We start from the raw sequence: 15,841 nt of genomic DNA on the forward strand, positions 1-15,841 counted from the left end.
CCTTTCAGCCAGCATTTCAATCAATTTTTATGGTTTGTTTGTTTTTTAAGATAAATTACCATAGGAATTACCATGGCTCAATTTGCCCCATGCTGTTTGGCTCAACTTACCCCAGTCCGAACTTAGTGCGATAATTTTGTATCCACACATTTATTATGCATCCATCATATAAAAGACTATGACAAGAATGAAGATCCATACCTGTACTAATAATGTTGTTACATGTATCATGTCTTTATTATATTCAAAGACGTGTGTGTTTATAAAGCACTCATCTATTTCACACTCTTTTACTTTTTTGGCTGAAATTCATGTTTTTCCCTCTAAAAAACTACTTTTTGTTTCAAAGTTGAAAACAATGTGGTGGGGTTAGGGGTTATGCTATGGGTCATCAATACATGACACCACCACATTGTCTGACTTATTGGCCTGGGGCTGGTGGCTCAACTTGCCCCTATGCTCAACTTACCCCGCCTTCCCCTATTTAGGAGTTTCAGAACTTTACATTAACTAGATGACATCCTTTTTCTATCCTTAAGAGTCACCTTTCTTTCTTTGAATATAGATTTATGTTAGTTGTGTGTCTAAATAGACAAAGAGTTTGAAACTACAAAAATTAATACCGTTATTCAGCACGTATGGATATTTAGTCATTTTGTAAGCCAAACTAGAACGCAAGTTGCATAGAATGGCCAAGCTGGTCCTCTCATCTCAGTAAGACAGCATTTATTTCTTCCTCATCTTGGCTATACACTTCAACTTTTCTTCTTTCCTTTTTTCCATTCAATGGCATGAAGTTTAGTTTTCATAGCTTGAAGTATAATCATGAACAAGTGATATAATCAGCTCAGATCTCTATCAATAGTAAGCCCTCTCTCATCTTCCAAAAGAGTCTCCACTCGTGTTCTCTGCAAAATAATGAAAAAAAACACAAAAAAACAAGAGACATTATTCACACTGATTTGAAGAATGCAGCCTAGAATGTGACTCTCAGAGCAGCATCAACTAAGCAGGCACGATTCAACATGTAGGGGTAGCTTTGGGGACTGAAGTTCCTCAAAAATCATTGAAGCCCTCCCCCCTAAATAAATAAATAAATAAATAAAAATGTGACTACAAGTACAAAGAAAAACTAGATTTTTATTTGTCATGCGGACGAATTAGGTGGTCTGTCATAGAAAGATAAATAAAAGTAGATAAACAGACATTTAAACAAATGAGTTGATATTAGATTGAAAGATAAATAGACAGTCAGATAGACCCGAGATAGACATACACATTTAAACAGATACACATAAGATAGATAAATAGATTGATGGATGAAGAGATAAATAGCAAGTGAATAGATTAATAGAAGAAAGGTAGATATATTATATCTTTAAATATAGATAGACAGATAGATAGATAGATAGACAGATAGATAGATAGATAGATAGACAGATAGATAGATAGATAGATATATAGCGATTACGATGATGATGAGGATGATAATAATGATTGATGACAAATACTATGATGATAACAGTGATTATATTTCATTTGCACAGATGGACAGACAGAAAATACATTGATATATTTATTGATAGATAAACAGATAGAATAATATATTTACAGATTTAATAGATAGATATTAGATAGACAAATAAACAGACATAATTATTCAAACATATCAATAGACATTAGATTGAAAGATAAAAAAGATAGACATACAGATAGATGGATTGGAGGATATATACAATATAGGTGGATAGATTCATAAAAAGAAGATAGATAGATCATGGAGGTAGATAGATAGACAGATAGATAAACAAACAAACAGACATATAGATAGATAGATATAGAAAGATAGACATATTCAAACAGATAGAGACAGACAGACAGATTTAGATTTATAACATAGATAGCAGATATAGATAAACGGATATGATTAGATAGATATAATATGCAAAAAGTAATTATAATCTGTTTTATTTTGCAATATATTAACTATTATTCATGGGAATTCTTATAAATGATCGTGTGCAAGATGGTAAAAAAAAAAAACAATAAAAAAAATCATGTTCACCCTCTGACTCAAACCCCTGCCTGCATGACCGAGTGAGATGCAAGTCTGACGCCTAACTGATTGAGCTACAATATTTCCCATACAATCTACACATACATGCAAACTACGAGAATCTCGAATCCAATTTTGCAAGTGAAATATGGGCATGATCCAGGCATCTGATCGGAAAATGAAGGCAATAGAGGCGAAAGCTTAGAATCTCAGCTACGATATACTAAAAGCTCAGGGATAACTGACAAGCAAAAATAAAGATATGGCTCACAAAATAGAGGAATGTAGAATTGAGTTTGGAGAAAAAGTTATATCCCATAGAGATTACACTCTACAACATATTCGAAATTGGGTGAAAATTGATCAATATTCATGGAGTTAGAGCCAAATTTGTATAATTAATATGATGTCGACAGCAAAATGGATATTTTGACTTCCGACACCATTTTGATAGCATCATAATATGTTAGGGTCAAATGAGACAGAAAATCATATTCATGATTCATACTCTATCGAAATATGAAAAAAATATGAAGAGCTGGTATGCTGTTGCCCATATAGACCCTATGGAAAGAGCTCGCGTGCACGCATGCTGCAAACTTTAATGGGTACTCATTCCCTCATTAATGATCATAGAGAGCTGATCGAGGTATCAATTTGATCAGAATTATATAATAGATTCGCACAGAAAAAACAGCGAATTTATGCTATGCAACGTTGTTGCGCGCTCACACGAGGGCAAAATCTTGAAATGCTTAAAATGACCTAAAACGTACCAAAAATTAAATATAGGCGATTTTGAGCATTTTTTGATTTTCACACGTGTGTCATGACCTTTGATGACTTTGACATTTGACCTTTGACCTAAAGTTTATTTGATGTAAATATGATTGTTGTTTGTCCATTATGTAGATATGATGAAATAAAGAATTTTACAAAATGGCGCGTACATGACGTCATCATCATCAGATGACCTTGAAAAGCTTAGTAGAGCATCTCTATGATAAACTTTATATATGACAAAAGATTCAGCGAAATTGATACAGCTGATTTGGAGAAAAGTAAGCAACAAACATAGGTGCGAAAAATAACTAAATAAAGGAAGAATTAAATAAAGAAAACTCTGACGAGATTAAGAAGTGATCCGTCAGAGACAGACCACCTAAAAAGATATAGAATATAGAGGCCCTATATGTGTACATGTATGTAAGTATTGACTAATGCAATGTTCCAATCATGTCACCAATACTCTCAAATTAAAGCTTTTACTACCGGTATTCAAATTTTGAATTTTCTTGCTGGTTGCTACATGCTACCTTGCATTTATTTGGAAGTTCATAATAAAGTGCTCTCAATGCTTAGTTCCACTTTGAAATGTTTTGGTCAGAGTCCCTCCTAAGATTATTAACAGTTTGGTACAATTACTTAGCATCCCATTCCCTGACCTATTCTATTATACCTTATACTATGTTCAAAACTCTCTAAAATTTGAAAGTAGCACATTTGATAGTAGCCGCATGGTGAAATCAGTATAATCTCCCACATACACTATTCCCTATACTGCCCAGGATAAGCCATTTCCATTGTATTAAACCTATTTAGAAAATTTTCTCAAGCCCCCTCCAAATCGTTGTCTAGAACCGTGCCTGCCAACAGAGTAAATATCTCCAAGTTGACTAAACAAAATGGTCTAACTTTGTGCTAAAATTCAGGGGAGCCAAAATGTCACAATTTGTACATTGCATGTTCCTTATGTTTACCTTCATCTTCCCTAATTCTTTCATGGTAAAGACAATTATCTTATTAATATTTGTTAGACAGTAAATAATGATTCGAGAGTGAAATTAGCTGATGAATTATCTTCTATTGTTATTTATTCATGTCACAATTGACCATACATAATTAAACCACAACTGTAAATGAGTGTTTAAATCAAATACAACTTCAGAAAACGGCCCTTTGTGTATAACTGCAAGCTTAATCATTAAACATGCTTCATACCGGTATACATAAAAAACAATCCAACGTGTTGAATCTCTTAGGACTGTGAGTGTGTGATACTTTTTCACCATATTAATTGTAAGTAATGTCACTGTCAACCTTTTTAATGAATCAAACAATAATAGGAAAGAAAAAAATGCAATAGAGTTCCTGAATCACACTATGCAGTTAAATTTAAACTTAAGTTATAGTAGTAAAAAATGACCATCCAAGTGTTGTTGACAGAAACATTATCTGAAAATTGATTCTAGTGTAAAATGAGCTCAAGAATTAGCAAAATAAACATGGCATTCTGTCAATAGACATGAAGCAATAATAGTCCTGTGCCCAGATGTGCATTTCAATATACAAGTTGGAATTTCTAGCAGGTTATATTTCATTACTTCACAAAATACATGGTTAACATGTGCTATGACAAACGTTACTTCACTTTATTTACAAAATGAAAGAGTACATTGATTTTACAGACCTAACCTCAAAATGATTGCTCACTATGACTAATCTATTTATAGCTTCAACAGATATGATTCCATGTTTTAGGTTTCTTCAGTAATATTCAAGATGAAAGCTCTTTACCTCTAGAAGTATATGAATGACTGTTTTTGGTATGTGTGGGACCATGGCTTACCTCTATCTTATCCAATAAATCAGGACTGTTCTAGGTATACTTGGGACCATGGCTTACCTCTAACTTTTATCCAGTGACTCTAAAGGACTGTTGTTATCTGGTGGGTGTTTCATAAAGCTGTTCGTAAGTTAAGAGCAACTTTATTACCGACTGGTGACCCTTTCTTATGGTAAATGGTATATTCATTGGCTATGGTTTAGCGCGTAAGAAATTATCACCAGTTGTTCTTAAAGTCGCTCTTAACACACGAAGAGCTTTTTGAAATGGCCCCCTGGTATATTAACCAATGAATCGGAAGTACTGTTGTTGCCTATTATATATGGTACCATGGCTTACCTCTAACTTATCCAATAAATCAGAAGGACTGTTCTTATATGGTATATGTAGGACCATGGCTTACCTCTAACTTATCCAATAAATCAGAAGGACTGTTCTTATATGGTATATGTAGGACCATGGCTTACCTCTAACTTATCCAATGAATCAGAAGGACTGTTCTTATATGGTATATGTAGGACCATGGCTTACCTCTAACTTATCCAATGAATCAGAAGGACTGTTCTTATATGGTATATGTAGGACCATGGCTTACCTCTAACTTATCCAATAAATCAGAAGGACTGTTCTTATATGGTACATGTAGGACCATGGCTTACCTCTAACTTATCCAATGAATGAGGACTGTTCTTATATGGTACATGCAGGACCATGGCTTACCTCCAACTTATCAAATGAATCAGAAGGACTGTTCTTATATGGTATATGTAGGACCATGGCTTACCTCTAACTTATCCAATGAATCAGAAGGACTGTTCTTATATGGTATATGTAGGACCATGGCTTACCTCTAACTTATCCAATGAATCAGAAGGACTGTTCTTATATGGTATATGTAGGACCATGGCTTACCTCTAACTTATCCAATGAATCAGAAGGACTGTTCTTATATGGTATATGTAGGACCATGGCTTACCTCTAACTTATCCAATAAATCAGAAGGACTGTTCTTATATGGTACATGTAGGACCATGGCTTACCTCCAACTTATCAAATGAATCAGAAGGACTGTTCTTATATGGTATATGTAGGACCATGGCTTACCTCTAACTTATCCAATGAATCAGAAGGACTGTTCTTATATGGTATATGTAGGACCATGGCTTACCTCTAACTTATCCAATGAATCAGAAGGACTGTTCTTATATGGTATATGTAGGACCATGGCTTACCTCTAACTTATCCAATGAATCAGAAGGACTGTTCTTATATGGTATATGTAGGACCATGGCTTACCTCTAACTTATCCAATGAATCAGGACTGTTCTTATATGGTATATGTAGGGCCATGGCTTACCTCTAACTTATCCAATGAATGAGAAGGACTGTTCTTATATGGTATATGTAGGACCATGGCTTACCTCTAACTTATCCAATAAATCAGAAGGACTGTTCTTATATGGTATATGTAGGACCATGGCTTACCTCTAACTTATCCAATGAATCAGAAGGACTGTTCTTATATGGTATATGTAGGACCATGGCTTACCTATAACTTATCCAATAAATCAGGACTGTTTTTATGTGATATATGTAGGACCATGGCTTACCTCCAACTTATCAAATGAATCAGAAGGACTGTTCTTATATGGTATATGTAGGACCATGGCTTACCTCTAACTTATCCAATGAATCAGAAGGACTGTTCTTATATGGTATATGTAGGACCATGGCTTACCTCTAACTTATCCAATGAATCAGAAGGACTGTTCTTATATGGTATATGTAGGACCATGGCTTACCTCTAACTTATCCAATGAATCAGAAGGACTGTTCTTATATGGTATATGTAGGACCATGGCTTACCTCTAACTTATCCAATAAATCAGAAGGACTGTTCTTATATGGTACATGTAGGACCATGGCTTACCTCCAACTTATCAAATGAATCAGAAGGACTGTTCTTATATGGTATATGTAGGACCATGGCTTACCTCTAACTTATCCAATGAATCAGAAGGACTGTTCTTATATGGTATATGTAGGACCATGGCTTACCTCTAACTTATCCAATGAATCAGAAGGACTGTTCTTATATGGTATATGTAGGACCATGGCTTACCTCTAACTTATCCAATGAATCAGAAGGACTGTTCTTATATGGTATATGTAGGACCATGGCTTACCTCTAACTTATCCAATGAATCAGGACTGTTCTTATATGGTATATGTAGGGCCATGGCTTACCTCTAACTTATCCAATGAATGAGAAGGACTGTTCTTATATGGTATATGTAGGACCATGGCTTACCTCTAACTTATCCAATAAATCAGAAGGACTGTTCTTATATGGTATATGTAGGACCATGGCTTACCTCTAACTTATCCAATGAATCAGAAGGACTGTTCTTATATGGTATATGTAGGACCATGGCTTACCTATAACTTATCCAATAAATCAGGACTGTTTTTATGTGGTATATGTAGGACCATGGCTTACCTCTAACTTATCCAATGAATCAGAACTGTTGTTATGTGGTATATATAGGACCATGGCTTACCTCTAACTTATCCAATGAATCAGAAGGACTGTTCTTGTCTGGTATGTGTGGGACCATGGCTTGCAATCTTACAGCTTTGATGGCTGATGGTTGGCAAGAAATCAGATGCTTCACTTCTTGGGCCTTCATTGTAGTAAAGAAAGAGAAAAGTATCATTATTGCATGTTAATGGATGTGGTGAAAATATAATAAAAGACAATGGATGGGGAGATAAAGAGATATTCAGAATGAAAACTGACAACAACTTTATCATTTATATTGTAAAAATAATATTTCAGTAAAGTTGATGGAATCTTAACCCTTTGAACCCAAAAAGGGTTGTTTGTGAACCATTTCCGAAGTCCTCTCTGACAATAGAGGACAAAAATCATACCATTATGACAACTCTGTCATATCTTGCTTATAATACAGTGCCAGCACAAATTGGGTAGATGCAAGGGGGAGGGGGAATTCACATCATAATCTAATTAATTTATGGTCTTGTGTTTTGAACTCGCCACGCAAAAAAGTGGCTTTGTTACATTTTCTCAAGTTTCATTTGGTCTAACATACAAAAGAGCAGTTAGACAAGAAATTTGGCATCATTTTAAAGCTGACACCACCATGTCTGTAAATGCATTACTTGAATTTGTGACACTGTGATAATGAATAATGGCAAGGGTAGTTGATGCAGGGAAGCAGTACATACAAAGTCTATAAGAGAGACGGCCGTTTTATATGTTAAAGCTTGTCTTTAGTTTTTGTATATTGTAAATCCTTCCAAAAGTACCATCCCATGTCATTACTGCATGTAGATTTTTATGTGCCCTTAATCAAAGGGTTCTATGTAACCCTTTACCAAAGCTAAAGGCAGGCCTTAAAAGAAAAAAAAATTATCATTACAAACTATACAAGAGGGGTGGAGATTTAATATTGGTTTCATTCAAAGCTTATATTTAATAAGTAAAAATACTCTTCCCAATTGATTTAAATTAATCAATTGTAATAGTGGTTTCACGGTACACCATGTACCTTTCTTGAGCAAGTGTTGGTCCTGAAAAGGACCATCCAAACTCAACATTCGACGAGTGTGTTCCTGTCGTATTCAGGAGAATGAGTAAAGTTTGTAAAAGCAGGCCTTATATACTCTTTTAAAGTGCCGTATGCACGGTATCTTGCAGGGTACATGTCTCCGATTGGCTGGATAAGTAAAAACATATATGCGGACCCGGGTGACAACACACAAAATTGTCTAGAATGGTAAGCCAGATATTGCTGAATTGGAGGCCACACTCTTGAGGAAGTGTTGTTTCTAAATCTCCAATGCTTTTCTGATTCTCCGCTGATGCCCGGGACACAGGTGAATAATCTACTCTCATCCCAGAGGATCTGGTGATCATGTGAGCATGATCGATGATTGCAGACTTGTCTCTCTCATCTCTCTTACCATGGGCCTTGTATTCCTTAATCCAAGTGTTAAAGGAACGACCCGTCTCACCAATGATGTAAACTTTACCGCATTCACAAGGAATTCAGTAAACTCCGAGGAGGTCCTTAGAGTTGCACTTGTACTTTTTTGCAGTGAGTGCAGATTGAAGATTATTTGAGGAGCTATGACGAACCTCAATGTCAACTTCTCTCAAAATCCTCTGAATCTTGTGAGAGGCTGCTCCCATATAAGGAAGGATGACTCTCACCTTGGGCTGTCCTACATGAGGGTTCCACGAAGGGGGAAGCTCAGTGCAGATGTGAGGGGTACATGTAGTTGTTACATTTCAAAACATGTTTGGTATGCTCAAGCTCACCTCTCAGGTGGATCTGGTCACTAACCTCATGAGCTTGTTTGACCAATGTCTTGTTGATGGATCTCAGCACTGATGGTTGGTGGAATGAACGATAGTTCAAGTACTGATCAGTGTTAGGTTTACGATAAACCTGGTGAGATAGGGATCCATGTGCCGTCCTCGAAATCTTTCTATCAAAGAAAGAGGATAGTTTCCTCAGCTTTATGTTGCCAAACCAGGAAAGTGTCATCCACATATCTAAGTCACACTATGAGTTTGTTAGTCACCTAACTGGAGAGCTGTCTCCTTGAAATGTTCCATGAATACTGGGGACAGGGAAGACACCATGGCAGCCCCCTCCATTTGCTTGTTGAATGTATCTCTCTATCTGAAAGAGGTGGAATTGGGGCACATCTCAAGCAGGTCATGGATCTCTAGGGGAGACAACTGTGCCCTGTCAGAGAGACTTTTGTCCCATTTCAATCTCTCAATGATGATGGTGCAAGCATCCTTAAACTGGTACACTCGTGAACAATGACTCAATATGAAAGCTGATGAGCTCATTGCTAGAGACGCAAATCTGCTCAATGAAATGCTTCATAGAGTTTCTCACATGATGCACGCCCTGACCAACGAGAGGCTGCAAGATGCTAGTCAAATGCTGAGCCAGTGCGTATGTGGGAGATCGTTTAGTAGACACGATTGGTCTGAGTGGAGTATCTGGTTTATGAATTTTCGGTTACCCAAAGATTGTGGGACAAAGACCAGACGAGCTCCGGAGTTGTCGGTAAAGGGGTCTAGACAGGACATCCTTCATCTGGAGAGAGAGGAGCTTATTGTTAACCCTACGTTCAATGGCCAGTGTGGGGTCTCTATTTTTTAGTATTAAAAGTTTTTTTTAATCATTAATGATTAAAAAAAAACCTTTAATACTAAAAAATGCATTAGAAATTCAAGAAAATATATAATAGGCCTACACAGGAAATAAATTGCAATATTAATCTCTTAATTTTAAATGTGCATTTGATTGGAGTCCTAAAATGAGTCAGTGAATAGAAAATTAGCAGTGTGGGCTGTATTTAGATAATTAGAACAAATTATTTTCTGCATAAATGTGCATAGTTAATTTTCAAACTAACTATATGCTAATGTCATGGAACTAAATATTCAAATATACATACATGTAAGATATTGTGCACTCCTTATGGCTGGCTCAGAAAAGTGGAAAAGCGATAGACCATAACTATGATCCAAACAAAATGTAAACTTACCCTGTTTGCTTGATATCTTAATCTCATCACTCGTAATCTATTCCTAGCCTCAGCAGCTCTGCATGGAAATAAACATACAGAATAAGATGAAACAGTCAATAAATGCACCTCTGAATTCATAGGGAACAAATACAAGCCAATCATATTAATACATTTATACATAAAAAAATAACAATAATATGATAAGGCAGACACATCCCCCCCACATGCACACAAAATCTTATGTTTAGCATTACATGTTTATTGTGCATACCGGGTAATATTTGGGACTTATTCTTTTCACATTGTATTTTTCTTCTAATATCATGCTGTATGCCCAATAACACAAATTGTAAAATTTAAAAGACTTACATGTATCATGGAAATTAATCTAAACAAACATATATCATCCTATAAAGGTAGATTGAATTTTCCTAATACAGATTAAATCAACCAAACATGCATCCTAAAACAGCGTTCTGTCACAATTGCTTCAAATAAATGGTTGGATTATAAGGGACATATGGGGTTATTGAGAAAGAGATGACCACCATTCACAGAGAGGACGAAAGTCAAGAGAAATATTAAACAAGTGGAATGCCTCTGGCCGTCTCACCTGCATCACGCAATTCAACATAGCAGCACTGACTTTGAAAACTACTATAAATCGCACAAGATGTTCAGTGAAACTTAATTACTCTTATGTCCAAGTTTTATGAACTAGACCAACATACTTTCAAAGTTATGATGGTAATTCAACAAATACCCACATTCGGCCAAAGTAAATTGACCCTAAATGACCTTTGACCATGATCATGTGACCTGAAACTTGGACAGAATGTTCAGTGATACTTTAAAATAATTGATAACAATGTTCAAGTTTCATGAATCAGATCCAAAAACTTTTAAAGTTTTGATTGTAATTCAACAGATACCCCCAATTGGCCAAAATTAATTGACTCTAAATGACCTTTGACCTTGGTCATGTGACGTGAAACTCATGCAGGATGTTTGGTGATACTTGATTAACCTTATGTCCAAGTTTAATGAACTAGGTCCATATATTTTATATTTTATGATGACATTTCAAAAACTTAACCTCAGGTTAAGATTTTGATGTTGATTCCCCCAACATGGTCTAAGTTCATTGACCCTAAATGACCTTTGACCTTGGTCAGTTGACATGAAACTCTTATAGGATATTCAGTAATACTTGATTAACCTTATGGCCAAGTTTCATGAACTAGGTCCATATACTTTCTAAGTTACATGTATGATGTCATTTCAAAAACTTAAACTTAGGTTAAGATTTGATGTTGAAGCCGCCGCTGCCGCCGTCGGAAAAGCGGTGCCTATAGTCTCACTCTGCTATGCAGGTGAGACAAATAGCACAGATCCAGTGGTTTGGGTTTTTTTGGAAGAAACTATACACATTTTAACATACTACATGCAATAGGGATTAATACTTACTTGAGTTGCCCTATTAATTGATTGTGTTTATCTTTCTCAATATCAACCTCATTTTCTCTCCTAGAATCTTCAAGATGTTTCTTGCTTTTATCCTGTACTCTCTTCTTGGAGCTTGCTATGGCTTCTGTTGCTTCTTTTGGTGGGTCTTCATACTAAACATTAAACAATGATAACATTTATCAAATCGATAAAGAGAAAGGTTTTAAATATGATTAACAATTTATATTCATGCACCACAGTCTTAATTTATAATCATCAGCTATCCATCCATGATTTTCCATTGTCAACATTACTTGTATACACTGCATATTTGTTGGTGCCCATGTGTTTCTTCAATATTCTCCGCTGAGGAAACCTTTTGAGGTTACTTGATTTGTCTCCTTGTGCAGATACATGTACATGATGTACCCCCGGGGGGGGGGGGGATGTGGAAGGGCACTTCTATTGACGAGTGGATACCATGCAAGACCATGGGGTCTCAAAAAGCACCCTAAACAAGTATTTTTTCATAAAATGCACCCTTAACAAGTATTGGCATGTGAAAACAAATCGATACTGTTGGCAAGTATTCCCTGAATTGAACCCCTAAGCAAGTACATGTACAGCGATATTTTAATTGTTATGTCACAGACATCGGTCTTCTGTTTCACCTTTACCTACATCATTGGGTTTAGTACATTCCCACCTCTCACATCTCGCGCAAATCATACTCTAAACAGGTAGTGTTGAGTGTTGGGCAAAAAGTACATTCTTTATAAAAACATTTTAGTCTTGATTTTTTATACCCTCGCAAATTTGACCCTAAACACGTAGCTTTCCTAGCAGAATATAGATACCCTTTTTCATTATTTTTTACACCCTTTTTTACGTTACGCATGTAACGTGCCCTATCTTCAAAAAGAATCCTTTTTACGTGTTTTTTGGTCACGCATGGTATCAACTCGTCAATGTAAGTGGCTCCCCCTTCCCCCAGATGATGTACATGTACATGTTAAATTCAGCATTCACTCACAGAATTTTTACACATCTTTACCTCAAGACAAAGCTGTGTGCCAAATTTCATGAAAATTTATAAAAAGAACTGAGGAAGTAGTTTGAAACACAATATTTTAGCTCATTTTGCTATAATAAAATATTAACATGGCAACACAATTTTCAACACATGCATAAAATGTGTCTTGCACATCTTTACCCCAACCCTTATGTCTGTTCCAATATTGAGCAAGTGGATTGAAGTGCAAGATCTGCGATGGACTGACCGGGACTTATCCACGGAGGATTAGTTCATTGATACTGGGGGTGCTAAGCATTGTCACAGCACCCCCAAAATAACAATCTTACGTGGCCAAGTCCATGGGAATGGCTGACAGACTGTAAGCTGATTCCTATATCATACATACTTGGCATAGGCCTATAAAAAAAACTCACTGCTAAATATTTGCTCCTTTGTGTTGGATGCATGGCATTTAATTCCCGCTGACTGAGTTTTTTGCGGTTCTGATATTTGAATCCTCCACTCTTCATACTGATCCCATCATCCTTATCCTGTAAGATGGTAAAAAAATGATTATGATGCGCTCTAAAATAAAAATTTCAATTTGCTTGAAGATTTTCGTGTCATAGCAAAATGAAAAAAACAACTAAAACGAAATCATACATGTAGGTAAGTAAACTAATACAGGGTACCCCAGACAGGTACTGAGCAAAACCCTGAAAATTTCATCAAACTGAACAAAATTATTGAATTCTAAATTTAACAATATTTTTTTTTTGAATATGCACGCAGGCATTTGTTAGCTTATAACTATAAGGAGCACAATAAGCTAAAGAAGTCATGCACAGAGACGTGACCGTACAATAACACTTAAGTCATGTTGTTAGAATCTCAGTGTCGAGAGCGCTACTTCCAGGCACGCTATGATTTGCATATACTGCTAATCTGGGTATACAGCCTCAATATCCCAAACTGGACAAAGGTGTCCACTTTCATTTTCTCATTTTTAATATGAAAATCATAATTTATACAAGTGTGACTGTGAGATAGTCTCTTGTAATAAAACAAGTTGTGTCAATAAATTCTTGTGCATTCAATTAGCTGCCAATCCCTTTTTTCATTCTTAGTGGACAAAGTTTGAATTTGAATATAATTTCATGTAACAAAATAAAAAAGAATATGAAATAATTGGGGATATGAGTTTATGACATAATGAGATTGCTCATTGCATAATTATGAGGATACATTTATGTACTGTACAACGAACACTCAAAGTTTTTGTAGATCTAGAACTAAACTGATAAATCCGCTGTTTCTTCAGAGTTTTCAACATTCCAGAGAAAGTCTCAGCGGAGAATATCCCTGGCCCTGTCAGAAATAGACCTATTTTTTGGTCTAATCTAGAAGTACCTAATGCAAGATTTTGAAATGTCATTTATGAAATTGTCATTTCATGTTCATCAATTTACTTGATCAATCTGTACAGGTTCAAGCCGTTCAACCATATTATTTTCACCATAGAATAGACTACATTGTACATGTAGTCATGAAGGTCTATCCCTTAATCAAACAAACAATAAACTGATAAAAATATTTTCTTTTCAGTTAGATCTAGTAACTTTCAATTCATATAGATGTCAATGTTTAGATTTAGACCAAGACTCCTTCTTGAAGTTGAAGTCCAAGTAGGCCTAATTACCGGTAGTTAGATCTAGACAATACTAGATCTTACGCTGTGACACTGTAGTCATGGTTAGACCAAAAGCTTCGGTCTCTGTTTTGTTGGTTGTTCAGCTGAACTCCGTTGGCTTCACTCACCAAATACAGAGACCGAAGTTCTAGCGCGATCTATACAGGGGACTCAATGGCCATATGTTTATGTACTTAAGATCGGATAAAACGGGGAAGTGAATTTGCGCGACAGCTGAGGTAAGTCACTGTTTTTTGTTCCTTTCAACTTCATTTTTCTCCGTTTTTTGGCAATTAATGCCAAGAGGGAATATAAATTTGCATTTTGGTCAGGTTAATTTTCAAAATTTTTATTCATTAATTAAAGACAAAAATTGAAGAGCCCTGATGGGGGATTTTGGATTGCAAGTCCCCTAATGGTGGCTGCACGATAGCGAGCCGGCCTTTTGTAACAAGACAAGAAAAGCAAGGAAAGAAGACGGTGAGAATGAAATTGAAACGATTTAAAGAAATCAAAGGGGTTTAGAATGTAAGAATTTAATGAAGAAATGAGGTTATTTTGATCGTGATATAGACGGTCAGACCTACATACCGCGGTACGTGTTTTACTGTTATTACTGGCGGCGTGTGGCGGTATCCACAGATAGGTGTTCTGGATTGGATATAACCACACGCGTGTGGCTGGATGGTAAAGACACAAGGGTGTGGCTGTATACACTGCCTTTAGATTAACGTTTATTATTTGGATTAAATTATAGCCTATAGTATAGCCTAGGGCTAGGCTATAGCCTACCTCCTAATAAAAATTGACCTAGGCCCTGAACTAATAGGCCTAATATTTTTAATAAGAGCAATTAGGGCCTAGAGCTCATGAAATTGAAGTTCGGCCTACCTTCTCACCCATGTTCTTGTAATGTAGGCCTAGTATTAAGACTAAGAGCACCTTCTCAGTGATTGAGTGAAGTAATCTGCAAAGCCAGCTTTAAGTCAGTTGGGTCGCAAGTTTTCTCCGATGTCGGGCACCAATGCAGCCAGTCCGGCCAGCTGAGCTGGGTAAGACGACGGTGACGTGTCCGACGACTGTCTGTGTCTCTTTCTTTTTTGTAATGTACCGTACCGTACTAGGCCCTATATTTGGAAGCAAAAAAATAGAAATCCACTAGGGCCTATACTATAGTACTTCGAAAACTATCATTTGAATCCAGATAGGCCTAAGGACAGCTACATCAGATCGACTCTCACTCAGCCTCAGGTCTCAGCTAATAGTCGGATATCGAACCTTTACCTTTATACTGCAAGTGTAAGCGTTTAGGCCGGCCGGCTGCGCTGCTGGTACGTACAACCTGTACCTGTATCGCTAGCTAGCTTTATTTATATTTGCGTCGCGTCGCGTGGCAGCGAAGCCAACGTTAGACGTATCAGCATTTTGAAG

General features: G+C 36.3%; 1 protein-coding gene and 1 long non-coding RNA gene across 4 annotated transcripts; both read right to left on the reverse strand.

Moving 5' to 3' along the window:
* Positions 1-389: 389 nt before the first annotated feature.
* LOC121428842 (protein LKAAEAR1-like) lies at positions 390-15,795 on the reverse strand. 3 transcript variants are annotated; one of them, XM_041625717.1, is made up of 7 exons: positions 15,695-15,795; positions 15,302-15,537; positions 13,155-13,271; positions 11,727-11,878; positions 10,278-10,335; positions 7,244-7,366; positions 391-908 (listed from the first exon to the last, which is right to left on the reverse strand). In XM_041625717.1, the coding sequence occupies exons 2-7, from the start codon at positions 15,311-15,313 to the stop codon at positions 843-845; spliced, it is 528 nt and encodes a 175-aa protein (XP_041481651.1). In that variant the 5' UTR covers positions 15,314-15,537; positions 15,695-15,795; the 3' UTR covers positions 391-842. The 3 variants fall into 3 exon arrangements, with proteins under 3 accessions (XP_041481658.1, XP_041481651.1, XP_041481645.1); XM_041625724.1 differs by having other exon boundaries at positions 390-908; positions 15,310-15,786; XM_041625711.1 differs by having other exon boundaries at positions 15,302-15,785.
* On the reverse strand, positions 4,852-7,236 carry LOC121428863. The gene is made up of 3 exons (XR_005971848.1): positions 6,293-7,236; positions 5,086-6,231; positions 4,852-5,021 (listed from the first exon to the last, which is right to left on the reverse strand). It is a non-coding gene; the product is annotated as an uncharacterized LOC121428863 (long non-coding RNA).
* Positions 15,796-15,841: the final 46 nt, after the last annotated feature.

This window comes from Lytechinus variegatus, chromosome 1 (assembly GCF_018143015.1).
Source record: "Lytechinus variegatus isolate NC3 chromosome 1, Lvar_3.0, whole genome shotgun sequence".
NCBI classification, from domain to species: domain Eukaryota; kingdom Metazoa; phylum Echinodermata; class Echinoidea; order Temnopleuroida; family Toxopneustidae; genus Lytechinus; species Lytechinus variegatus.